Genomic DNA, 13803 nt, shown 5'->3' on the forward strand with positions numbered 1-13803 from the left:
AGTTAATCACTGAGATAGTTCACAAAATTAAAACTATTTTCATGCTTAATGGCAATGCTCTAAAATGTGTTTATCAACTGAAATGAATGTACCACACTGATGATATTGCTAATGTAGGGAAATGTGGGAGGTGTGGGAAGCGGGGCATGTGGGAATCCCCTATATATTCTCTGTAGCACTTATGTAATGAAAGCATCTTTAAAAAAATTTTTAAAGTGAAAAAAAACATAAAAAACTCTTTTCGTAATAATGTTAAAATGTTATTTGCCTTTTCCACTCTTATACTATAAGGATAGCAATGTTTTCCATAGGCTACATGACATGCATTATAAAAGATTAAACGCAGAAACTTCTATGAGAATCTAGATAAATTCTATTAAAGATGTCATTACATGGATTTGTAAAAAATGTAAAACAATGCTACTCACTAAATATTTTTTGTTTTGGAAAAATTATTTTTGCATAAAAGTTATTTATATTAACATTTATAGGCTGATTTTTATAATTTTTAAATGACTAAAAATTTTTTTAAATTTCTTGGCTTGGCTTTAATTTTTCATACAGTAAATACCACAAGACTAAATTCATATAAAAAAAGTTTGACAACCACTGCCCTAACCTCAAAATGCAGCACTAGTTTCCTTGGTCCAGTCTGCCCTTACTTCACTTAATGATCTAAGAAGTAAAAACATTTTACTGGTCTCTATAAAACACAGTTAATATTGTTACAGAATAGATAATAGTTGTGCAGAAACAAGTGGGATTTTAATTCATTTGAAGTTATATTATTTGCAAGTTATTACATATTAATGCTATAAATTTAAGTTTTAAAAAGTTGAAAAATGAAAATATTCTTGTAGTAGTAATTCACTATCAGGTGATTAATAACCTAGAATGTAAAATTTAATATGCAGTATTTTCCCATCCATAATATATATCTTTTACAAATTCACAATTACAAAAACATGACAAGAAACCGTATAATTACCATTACAATTTCAAGAGCAGGAAGAATTCCCAATTTTGCCAAGGTTTTGAAAAATGCATCCCTGTTTTGAGGTTGCAATGTCTGAGAAAATGCACAGAATTCCTTGAAAAAATTAACCTGTAATGTTAGAATAATAGTGAAAAGTTGACAAACATAAAAATAAAATTGGGGCACACTGTAATATGATCTACCAGAGCATGGGATTCACCTTTCTGATTCCAGCTTTTCAGTGTATCGTGGTTCCTCAAAACCTCTATCAAAGAACATTATAAACTAACACTCCATTCAAAGTAAATCTTGGATTAGTTCTCAAACATGGACTAATTAACTTTCTAAACGCATTACTCTGTGTGTGTGTGTGTATAAAAAACATGTGGGTTCTGAGAAGGCAGCTCCATATATGCTATTCTCACTTTATGATTCAGTTGCAAAAATTCATGGAAGGCAGTTGCTTGGAATTACAGCACATATTTTTGTAGAAATCCTGCTATAATAAGTTGTGGCTGGGTTTCCAGGGAGCCCTCAAAAGCATGAGTCAATATTAAGAACTGTAAAAATTACTAAAGATCCCTCAGTCTAAAACACTAATTTTATAACTGAAAACACTGTGTAGGCTAATAATAAACAATTACTCTAAGAATGACTTAATTTTAAGTCAGCAATTTTTCATTACTTATTAAAATCCCAAATATACAATTATAATATTTGAAAAAATGGCAATCAGCTAATAAAGACCAATCACTATTCTTTCTCCCCAAAACACAGCTTACAGTTCAAAAAAGTGTTTAAACACGTGAGAAAACAAGAAACATTTCCAAAGAACCAAATTATCTATCATTCATTTTTTCAAGAAGCATTCTCCTTACCTCTTGGTGAAAAAAAGAAAAGTATATTTATAATGTGAGTATCTACAACCATAAAAATGTGTGAGTTTCTAGTTGTGGTCCTAACAAACTACTTAGCCAATTTTGGGATTTGTAAAGGCATGCAAATTCTCTCATGGTGCAAGGTTGGGGGGTGGGGTGAAGTAGAATCACATCAGCCTATCCTTAAAATATAAAACAATAAATTCCAAAAACTTTGTGAGAATATCCATTTTACAGTTCAATTTAAATACATATCTTCCGTCTCATATTAATTATTAAAAATTCTTTTAAGTCAACCATTTCTAGACTAAAAGCTGTTCATGCCAAAATAAGTCCTCTTTAGAGGACTGAATTTCAATAATAACTTACCAATTCACGCCGTTTATCATCATCTGTGGCCTCATCTGTTAACTGTGCAAAAACTTCAGACAAAAACTTTTCATCTTCCTGCATGAAAAGAAATAATTACTATGAAATATTAGCAAAAATATAAAGTTACACTCCTGTATGCAATTTATGTCAATTTTAATAGAAATACCTGAAAATCCCATAGCATTTTCATCATGAAACCTAAAATTCCAGAGTATAGTCAGGTAATAATTTCTCAAAACTTCACTGTATCATTCAATTTTAGTTATATCAGTGCCCTGTTTAGTCTGAAACCTCAACTAGAATAAAACTCTTTGGAAAAAAAAGAGATTTCAGGTCATTCATAGATACTCATTAAATTAATTAATTAAATTTTTGGAGAAGGTACCAGGGATTGAACCAGGGTCCTGATACACAGGAAACAGGCACTCATTCACTGAGCTCCAACCACGCCCTATTTTTATTTTATTTTTTAAGGCAGTACTACAAAATTAACTTTAACGTTGATAGCCTTTTAAGCACAATATTAAAGTCTTTTTTTTTTTTTTAATTTTTTTAAGGAGGTACTGGGGATTGAACCTTGGACCTCATATTTGCAAAACATGTGCTCAACCACTAAGCTACACCTGCTCCATTCTATTTACTTTTAATATGAACACAATTCCAGGTTTGAAGATCCTACTGTCAGTCCATAGCAAAACACCTACAAGAGGTATCATAAAGAGAGCAGTAGAAAAGGCTCAACTCTGGCAGAAGCTAAGATTACAAAAAGCCACTTAAATATAAGAACGAATATAATCACCTAGGGCCATTTGGAGCAGAGTCTTATATGTTCCTGTGGTGCCATGTATATAGCTAAATGACAAAATACTACAATAATTGCTTTTTATATTTTTTACTATAAGGTATTAAAAGATACTAATTTCTTTAAGCATTGTATAAAAGGACAATCAAAAAGATATACATCTATTTTATTTATAAGATAACCTTATATGCATAAACACAAGAAAGGATACACATTAAAATGTTCATTGTGGTTATGGATTATGAGTGATTTTCATTTTTGCTTATCTAAATTTTCTAGTTTTCTTCAATAATCACGAACTATTAAATTACAAAGGAATGCAACAAATACCCAATTTAAAAATGGACAAAAGACTTGAATAAAGATTTCTCCAAAGATACATACAAATGACCAATAAGCACATGAAAAAAATGCTCAACACCATTACATCATTAGGGAGATGTAAATCAAAATCACGAGATACCTCATCATACCCACCAGAATGGCTATTAGGAAAATAACAAGTATTAGGAACAATGTGGAGAAATTGGAACCTTCATACATTGCTGGTGGGAATATATAATGGTGTAACTACTGTGGAAAACAGTTTGGTTTCCACAAAACCAAACTGTTGATGATACATTGGTGATTCCTCAAAAAGTTAAACACAGAACTACCAAGGACCCAGCAATTCCACTCCTAGGGATATACCTCCAAAGTACTGAAAACACGAACTCAAACAGATACTTGTACATTAATGTTCATAGCAGTATTATTCACAATAGCCAACAGGTAGAAACAGCCCAAGTGTCCATCAACAGATGAATGGATAAACAAAATGTGATATATACCAATACATACAATAGACTATTATTCAATCATAAAAAATGACATTCTATACATGCTACAACATAGATGAATCTTGAAAACATTATCCTAAGTGAAATAAGTCAGACACAAAAGACCACGTTTTATGATTTCACTGACATGAAATAGCTAAAATAAGCAAATTAATCTATCCACAAAGTAGATTAGAGGTTACCAGGAGCTGAGAGGAGAAGGAAATAGGATAGAGAGTTCTGTTTGGGGTGATGATAAAGTCTGGTAATACAGTACTGATAGAAGCACAATACTGTAAGTGTAATTACTGCCATTGAATTGTATGCTTAAAAATAGCCAATTTTATGTTATATATGTTACCACAATAAAGAACTTTTTAATTACAAAGGGAAAAATGGACACAAATATTGAAATTCATTTTAGAGAAGCTTTCCATCAAAACCTGGCCTTAAGAAAAATGTTAGTGATCTGAAATTGCTAAAAAAAATTTCAAGTTAAGTAAATCTCATGGCTCTATCATGCTTAAGAGGAGGTCAACATTTTTTAGAGTATATACTGGAGCCACTGACAATGATACGAACTTTCATATAGTTTGTCAGTTAACCAAATTTAGGCTGAGGTTTATGATATATATCCTTGTACTACCTAACTTTAGCCCAGTTAGATAAAACTCTTAAATTTTCACTTGTCTTATATAATTCATGCAACAGCAGATTAATACTCACTTAAGAAGCCATAGGCATGTATAGCAGACATTAAAGTTATCAGGCAACATCTGAATACCTTGACAAAAAAATTTCTATACAGAAACCTCAAAGTTGAGCTTTAAGAAATGTAGCCTTTCTGCCACATATGATCTTAATTAGTTTCCTTCTCATACACTGCAGAAAACAGAATTCAGCATCACGGCTAACATGTTGAGATAATTGGTAAACCCTAGATAAAAGGCTGATCTTCTGTCTAATTTAAATAATGGGTAGTTCTCTGTATCTGGGTATTTAGAAAAACACACCTTATGGACCAGAAATAAAGAAGACATTCTACTTTTTAAGGCTGCATGTAATTCAAGCATACATAATAAAAACCTATTACAATATATATTTTTAAAATGACACAGAAAGCATTGTAAATATTTATAGATTAGTTTGCGTAATTTATTTTTAGATATAAAAAGGCATTTATGATTTACTATTATGGATTTGAAAACCCTCTTCCTGAATTCAAAAACAATTATTTGAAAGCTACACATGAGCTTCAGTCATTGAGTCTTTTTCATCAACTACATTGAGTATGGCTCTATTTCCAGTTTGAAGTCTATCAATTTTTTTTTTGTTTTTAGGACGTACTGGGAATTGAACCCAGGACCTTGCGTGTGGGAGGAAGATGCTTAACTACTTAGGTACATCTGCTCCCCAATAAGAGTTGGTTTTTCAATTGTTTGTTTTTAGGAGGTACCGGGGATCAAACCCAGGACCTCATACCTGGGAACAGGTGCTCAACCACTTGAGCTACATCTGCAGCCCTATCAATGTTTTTTTTCCCCACAAGTGAGATGGCACCTGGTTTGTATAGTATGGTTTTAAAAAACAGGTCTCATGTATCACAAATATGTAGGTCTAACTTCCCCTGCACTTCTAGTAACAAAATATTTCTAGGTGAAAGAAAGAAGTGGAGGAGTAAATCCTATAGAAAAAATAAAGTATCAATAATAGAAAGGTGAATTTTGGCTGGAAGTGCCATAAATGGGATCTCATAGCTAAGTACTTAAGTCAGAGATTCTCAAGTTTTTGGTTTCAGAATAATTTTTAAACTCTTATGTCAAAGCAGGATTACAATTCAAGACATCCTAAGCAAGACATTCATGATACACTCTTAAAAAAGAAAAACAAAAAAGAAAAAAATTACTGACCCCCAAAGAGCTTTTAATATGTGGCTAAGTGTCTGGCAATGTTTACTTACCAGAGTCGAAACTGAAAGACACATTTAAAAATATCTAATTCATCAAAAATTTTATGAAGAAAATCCAAAATTTTTAAAATTTAGTTAAGAGTGGCCTTGTTTTACATTTTTGCCCATTTCTTTTTTTATATATATTAAACAAATGTTTATTTGTAAAATGCTACCCTAGAAATTTTACTAACACCAAAGTTCAATAATAACATCAATTAAACAACAAGCATAATCTAAAATGATCAATCAAAATTACTTTTAAATAGTGATAACCCTGGCAGATGTCTTGCTGAATTTTAAGATGGGCAACAGTAAGCAGCTATGAAAACGTAATCAAACATTCAGGCTCCTAAAGACTGTAGTTGGAACATTAGGCTGCCCATCTCTTTAATGCTTGGCTTAACAGAAGACAGCTTGATTCTCATACCTTCTGCATCCAATCTGTAGCAACTGTATTAAGTTGAAGCATATGAAGAAAATGCAGTCTCACACTGACATGCAGTTGGAAAAGAGAAACCCTTGCATGATTATATACCGTTAGGGTATAATGATAAATGTTATAAACTCCTATTTTACAACTCAGAGATACTTGAGTTGAGTTACTCAGTTTCACATAGCAAAAAACCTAATTATCACTCTCTGACAACTAATAAGTGTTTCTCAATCTTGACTGCACATCTGAATTACTTGGGAAGCTTTAAGCACACAAACTTATACATTCTGCCTACCAATAGCTGGGCTTCACAAAATGGAATAAAATACACTTTTTAAAAATAGCTGCATCATAGAACACTTAAAATCCAAATAACATATTACAAAATGATTCTCCTTCATAAAACCACAAGACAAAAAACAAAAACAAAAACAAAAAACAAATCGCAAGATAAAATTGTTTTCTATTCTTGGCAATAAATCAAAAGAACTTTCAAGAAAATGTGAGAGAGGATGAACACCAGCTGGACCTACTAAGTGAATTAAATATCTCAAAATGGAATTTTCAAGAATACCTAAGTTAACTTACCTGCAACATGCTGACTATCTCAACTTTGTTGAAGAAAATAAAGGACGTAAGAGTAGAAAGAAAATTCTCTTCAAAAACAGATGGTGTAGGTAAAATGATGTCCTGAATATACTGCACCCTATACGTCTGATGTATTTTTTGCCTTAGTTCAGAGTCTGTTATTGGTATAACTTCCTTAAACTTTGCAGTTTTGGTCAAGAATTCCCTATGCCTTTTTGGTTGAGTCAAAGCAGGATCGTATTCAAGACATCCCACGACATCCATAATACACTCGTCAGAAAACATTACCTCAAACAGAGTTGCTTTATTTAGGAATAAGATTCCTCTAATAATTTCATACAAATGGTGTAAGCCTTCAGTGTTTTCTAGATTCTCACATGCTTGGAACAGCTGCAGTAGTTTTTTAATATAGCCTTCGTTTTCCAAGGCCAGAGCCAGCTTTTCCCTACGGATCGGTGAGGAGAGAACCGAGGTAACCAAGTCAGCAATCTCTTCAAGTTTATTGAGTTCACATGTGGGCAGGTCAATCAGATGGCTGGTTTCAGGCATTTCTTCAAATCGTTCTTCTTCTGATTCATCAATGAGGTCCTGTGTGACTTCCACTGATGGATCCTTACCTTGAACCTAAAAATACCCAAGCATAGCTGGTTACCTTAAAATAAAAAATAATTCAAAATTCTATAAATCAAATCATTCATCAATGAACTTAAGTAAAAAATACCTTGTAAAGAATACAGTCATTGTTGATTAAAAGTGAAGTCTAGCAGATATGCATATATTTTTAGTATTAAGTTTATTTATAATTGAGTTATAAGCTTTCTAACTCAATTATTTGAATCTAAATTACTGTCTGCAGGTCCATTCACTTCTAAATTTTCCAACCTAAAAATTAAGATTAATTCTGAACCCTAAAACCTGAATATTTCAACTGTTAATAGATGTGATGTTAAATTGTATAGCTATAAATATGTTTAATAATTTCACTATATCTAGTAATTTCACAGTACATTTTAACTCTTCTGCTCATCTCCAAAACCATTAAGTGTGACTTTTTAAAAAAGATTTATTTATTTATTTATTCCCTCCCACCCCGTTGTTTGCTCTCTGTGCCCATTAGCTGTGTGTTCTTCTGTGTCTGCCCGTATTCTCATTAGGTGGGACCTTCCGGAATGGGAGACAGGAAATCATTCTCTTGCACCACCTCAGCTTCCTGATCTGCTGCGTCTCTTATTATCTCTTTTCTGTGTTTCTTTTTGTTGCATCACCTTGCTGCACCAGCTCTCAACATAGGTCAGCACTCCTACACAGGGCAGCACTCCTGCGCAGGGCAATACCCTGCACAAGTCAGCACTCCATGCGGGCCAACACTCCACGTGGGCCACCTCACCACATGGGCCAGCTCACCTTCACCAGGAGGCCCCGGGCATCAAATCCTGGACCTCCTGTATGGCAGATGGGAGCCCAACTGCTTGAGCCACATCTGCTTCCCGAAGTGTGACTCTTAAAGCAATATATCACACCATCACATTGGCCTGACACAGACACTACTGAGTTCAAAGAAAACTAAAATCTCAGCATATACTCAACAGTAAGAAAATAAGATTTTCCCCAAACAATTTTTGAAATTCACTTTAAAAACGCTTGGCCTTCATTTAATATCTGAGATTAAAGTCTCCAAGTTCTAAGATGTAGATAAAAATCATGTCATAATGAATACAGAAATATTTTATAACTCAGACTGACAATTTAAAGAGAAGAATAGCTAGCATAAGTTTTTCTAAAATGAACTACACTATTCATCAACAAAAACGTTCAGAACTTTACTCTTCATAAATTTTCTAATTCCAAACACAATAGTACAAATATCCTGAGGAAAAAAAGTTCCACTAATTTCCAAATCTACCAAACAACACATAAAAAAAGGGTTTAGGGACATTAACATGGAAATATAAGAGAAAGTATAAGTAACAATGTCACAAGAACAGTTTAGATAAAAAGCAACAGGAATTAAGAGAAGGGGACATTCCTTCCCACTTTGGGGGGAAGAGGGGAGAGTAACCAATATAAGATTCATAAAAGCAGTAGCATGTGAGATTTTAAGTGAACCTTCAAAGATGGATTAAGAGACGAAGGATAAATTACTGTAGAACAATTAGAGACAGAAAAAAATGCAATATACATATAACAAACAGCCAAACTGGAAAAGCAGACTGAGGCCAGATCATAGAATCTCACTGACAGTTCTTGGGCAGGCCAGTGATATGTGCAGAAGTGTCCTTTAAAAATTAATCTGGCTGGGAAGTGGATGTGGCTCAAGTGATAGAGCTTCTGCCTACCATATGGAAGGACCTGGAATCAATTCCTGGGCCCTCCTGTTGAAAAAGAAGAGAAAGCGGCGGCGGACTTGGCCCAGTGGTTAGGGCATCTGTCTACCACATGGGAGGTCAGTGGTTCAAACCCCAGGCCTCCTTGACCCATGCGGAGCTGGCCCACGCACAGTGCTGATGCGCGTGAGGAGTGCCGTGCCATGCAGGGGTGTCCTCCGCGTAGGAGAGCCCCACGCGCAAGGAGTGCGCCCCATAAGGAGAGCCACCCAGTGTGAAAGAAAGTGCAGCCTGCCCAGGAATGGTGCCGCACACTTGAAGAGCTAACACAACAAGATGACGCAACCAAAAGAAACACAGATTTCCATGTCGCTGACAACAGAAGCGGACCAAGACAACGCAGCAAACAGACACAGAGAACAGACAAACAGTGCGGGGGGGGGGGGGGGGGGGATAAATAAATAAATCTTTAAACAAAAAAAGAGAAAGAAAGCATGCCTGCATGGCATGCCAGTGTCTGTGTAAAGTGCCCATGTTGTCAGTCAGTGCCCGCGTTGTGAGCAAGTACCCGTGCAAGTGAGTCATGTAGCAAGATGATGACTCATCAAAAGACATACAAGGGGAGAGTCAAGGTGAAGCACAGCAGAAACCAGGAACTGAGGTGGTGCTACTGACAGGGAATCTCCCTCCCCATCAGAGATTGAATCCCAGTGAATCCTAGAGAGAAAATGAGAAGGGAAACAACACAGACAGCAAAAACAGCAGGGCAGGAGGAGGGGAAGAGGGGAAATAAAAAAGGAAGTAGTTAAAAAAAAAATTAATCTGGCATCAGTTGTATGGAATAGATTTGTGGATATAAACTAATTAAGGTTTTTAAGTCTATACAAACAAGTAAATTTGGATAATGGGGAAAGAGGATGAGACAGAGGATAGGCACAAAAGGAAGGATCACATATATATACAGAAAAACAAAACAAAAAAAACAAAAAAAAACACCCAACAAATAAGCCTACAGTTTTAAACCTGTGGCTCCTTTAAAAGAAATTGGGGGGAAGAGGCTGTGGCTCAGTCAGTTGGGCTCCCGTCTATCATATGAGAGTCCCTGGATTTGTGTCCCAGGGCCTCCTTGTGAAGCAGGCTAGCCCGCATGCTGCGGAGAGCCACCCGGCCTGCAACCACCACCCAGCCCGCAAGCGCAGTGGAGAGCCGACTCAGCAAGGTGATGCAACAATAACAACAACAAAAAACCCACAGAAGAGCACACAGCGAATGGACACAGAGAGCAGACAGTATGCAAAAAAGCCATGGGCGGCGGGGGGGGGGGGGAATTTATAAAAAAAGAAAAAGAAATTGGAACATGGAGTAAGAATGACTGATTCTATTTCATTAAGCTTGAGGAGTCTGAATATCCAGTTACCAGGTAAATCTGTGTGCAAACTACTCAGGAAGAATAGGACAAATGGTAGAGATTTGGTATAAAGGCAACTTATAGCCAGAGGACTCTATGACAGTACCATGAGAAAAGAGATGTAGAGATGGGTGTGCATGACTGCGTGCGTGCATATGTGTGTGTGTAGGGGAGGAATGAGGAAGAAGAATCAGAGATTATAAAGAAAGATTAAATCAGATGAGTTAAATTACACTTCAAAGGAATATAATTTGTATATATCTAAGAATAATAAAAGCATAGCTCCAGAAGCATTTACTAGGTTAGAACATGCTTATTTCTGTGTTATCTAGTATTAATTCTCACAAGCTTCCTGGAGCTTAACTTCCAATGTCAATCCCAGATAAACCCAAATATCCATCTGGATGTCATTAGAGTTATCCACCAAGTAATTCTGGTTCTCTTCCTTTGAAGCACATGAATTCTTTGCCTCCTTGAAGTTACACGTAGCTTTCTGACTTGCTTTGGCCAATGAAATGTGAGCAAATGTGACATGTGTAACTTCTGAGAACTTTTAAAAACCAGTGCTCTAGGGAAGCAGATGTGGCTTGGGCATCTGCCTACCACATGGGAAGTCCTCAGTTCGGTCCACTGCCTCCTAAAGAAGACAAGTAGACGCTCACACCCACCATAACAAGAGCCAGACGCCACACCCTGCCACAATGAGCAGAAGCCTAAACAACCAGATGCCACATGCCAGCAGACACCACAGTCCGCAGGAAGTGGGTGTAGCTCAGGCTGCTGGGCATTTACCTCCCATGAGGGAGGTCCTGGGTTCAGTTCCCAGTGTCTCCTGGAGAAGGTGAGCAATGAGCAGAGAGACAAAGAGAACCATGGGGGGAGGGGAATAAATTTAAAAATTAACTAAAAAAAACAACCCAGTGCTCTGGGGAGCAGATGTAGCTCAATTGGTTGAACACCTGCTTCCCATGTATGAGGTCCTGGGTTTAATTCCCAGTACCTCCTAAAAACAAACAAACAAAAAACCAACTCTTGGGAGGCAGACCTGGCTCAACTGATAGAGCGTCCATCTACCATATGGAAGGTCCAGGGTTCGATCTCCAGGGCCTCCTGACCTGCATGGTAAGCTGGTCCATGCACAGTGCTGCCACGCACAAGGAGTGCCATGCCACACAGGGGCTCCCCACGTATGGGTGCCCCACACGCAAGGCAAGGGCCCTGTAAGGAGAGCCGCCCAGAGTGAAAAAAGTGCAGCCCACCCAGGAATGGCACCACACACACACACACACACACGCACACAGCTGACACAGCAAGATGACGCAACAAAAAAAAAGATACGCAGTTTCCCAGTGCTGCCAGATAATGCAAGGACCCAGAACAACACACAGTGAATGGACCCAGAGAGCAGAGAACAGGGAGGAAGGGCAGAGAAACAAATAAAATAAATCTTAAAAACAAAAAACAAAAAAACAACTATCACTGGGGAGCAGGTGTAGCTCAGTGGTTGAGCACCTGCTTCAAAATAAAAAAAACCAGTGCTCTAATTTGCCACCTTACTTCCCACTTTGCAGACTTTGCAGTGATTATAACTATGAGGTTATTTAACAAATGATTATGATTACTGAATCATTATATAGTGGCTAATTTTTTTCTTTCCAGTATATTGCAGATATACCTGAAATTACTGAAACTTCCTGAACTAGAGCCCAGATGCCTTGATCTTTGATAATGATTGTAAATTATATAACCTTTAATGATTGAAGTGATGAACACAACTATGTGATTAAGCCGAAAACCACTGACTGTACACTTTAGATGGACTGTATACTTTATTAATATGTACCAAAAAAATTGATTTTTTTAAAAAAAGAGAATCATTTAATAGATGATGTGCCATCATTAAAAAAAAACAACACAACTATATAACCTTATAATTTTCATTCCTGATCACAGTGCTTATACTTGCTATTATAACGGTTATTTTAGCCTAGTCTCAGCCCTTGCTTATACAGTTATCCCTTCCACATTGCAACTTCCCCATCGCAATTTCAATATCTCACAGGTCGGCATAAGAAATTAAATGGGAATTTTTTGAGAGTTGTGCGGAAGCCACAGATAACACATAAAGGCCAGCAGATGACACAAAGAATTTAGGGAATTTCAGGTTATTTTCTTTTAATGTCTTTTGTTATACATGCAGAATGTTCAGTATTATTCTCCTCAAATTTGTTTAACTTTTCAAAAATTTTCATATTTTATAGTTTTCATATTTTTCATATAGTATTTTTACTTAATATTGACCAACATATAGCTTATGATCAAATACTTTACCCAAATTTTACAATAAGGTATTATAAACACCCCATAAAAGAAAAAAAAAAATTCCAACTTTTTCTCTTGTATGAAGGGAGGGCCAAACTTTTATGCTGATTCTGATTTTCCTGATCATGGTGTGTGTGTACGTGTGTACAAGCACACCAACTCTTAACCCCCATCCTGTGGAAGGGATAACTGTACTTGCTATTGTAATGGTAACAACTCCATCTTTCCTTGTTCAGATCTCTGAAAAAACCCTAAACTTAGACTGGTGGGAGACAGATTTTTAGGCAGATAAACCATCTGATCTCCTGCTTTGCGCTTAGCAATAAACTTTCTTTGAAACCCTGGTGTCTCAGGAATTGTCATTTGAGGCCATCAGGCAGAGAAACCCCACCCCACTACAACTTTGCTCAGTAATGTGATCTTAGAGATGTTAAAATGAATTTCTATCAGGCTACATCCCTGAGCGGCACTGACCTCAAAGCCACTTTATCTCCAACTCTGCATGTTACTGGTCAAATAGCATTAGAGACGAATAAACTTTTGCTGTGATAAGCCACTGAAATATTAGGATTTTGTTATTACAACATTACCTGACCTTAACATTTTTCAGCAAACTAACTGTGCTGAATGGATTTCCCAACAAATCCACACTATTAGTACGATACTCAATTGAAAATTCTTATTTTCATACCCAATTAACCTCCCATTCTATCCTTTAAGATAGAATTTCTTTTTACCTTTTCAAAACAATTATCATTCCCTTTAGTCTCAGAAAATAATAAAGCTTCCTTTGGGGAAAAAAAAGGTCACTAGTACAGAACTCCTGCCAACATCCCTTTTCCATTTCACAACTTCACCCATTTCCTTCATTTGTTTCAAAGAAAATGTCACTACTTTTATGTACTTTTGCCCTTTTGCTTTCTAAAAGCAC

At 36.1% G+C, this 13803-nt stretch overlaps 1 protein-coding gene across 2 annotated transcripts in view; it reads right to left on the reverse strand.

Moving 5' to 3' along the window:
- PPP4R3B (protein phosphatase 4 regulatory subunit 3B) overlaps positions 1-13803 on the reverse strand; it is a 111265-nt gene that overhangs the window by 73963 nt on the left and 23499 nt on the right. For both annotated transcript variants that reach the window (XM_058278595.1, XM_058278596.1), the window contains exons 4-6: positions 6819-7442; positions 2224-2301; positions 989-1105 (exon numbers count right to left, since the gene is read on the reverse strand). In XM_058278595.1, the coding sequence (XP_058134578.1) occupies positions 989-1105; positions 2224-2301; positions 6819-7442 (819 nt within the window). The remainder of the gene's footprint in view (positions 1-988; positions 1106-2223; positions 2302-6818; positions 7443-13803) is intronic.

This window comes from Dasypus novemcinctus, chromosome 17 (assembly GCF_030445035.2).
Source record: "Dasypus novemcinctus isolate mDasNov1 chromosome 17, mDasNov1.1.hap2, whole genome shotgun sequence".
Classification (NCBI taxonomy): domain Eukaryota; kingdom Metazoa; phylum Chordata; class Mammalia; order Cingulata; family Dasypodidae; genus Dasypus; species Dasypus novemcinctus.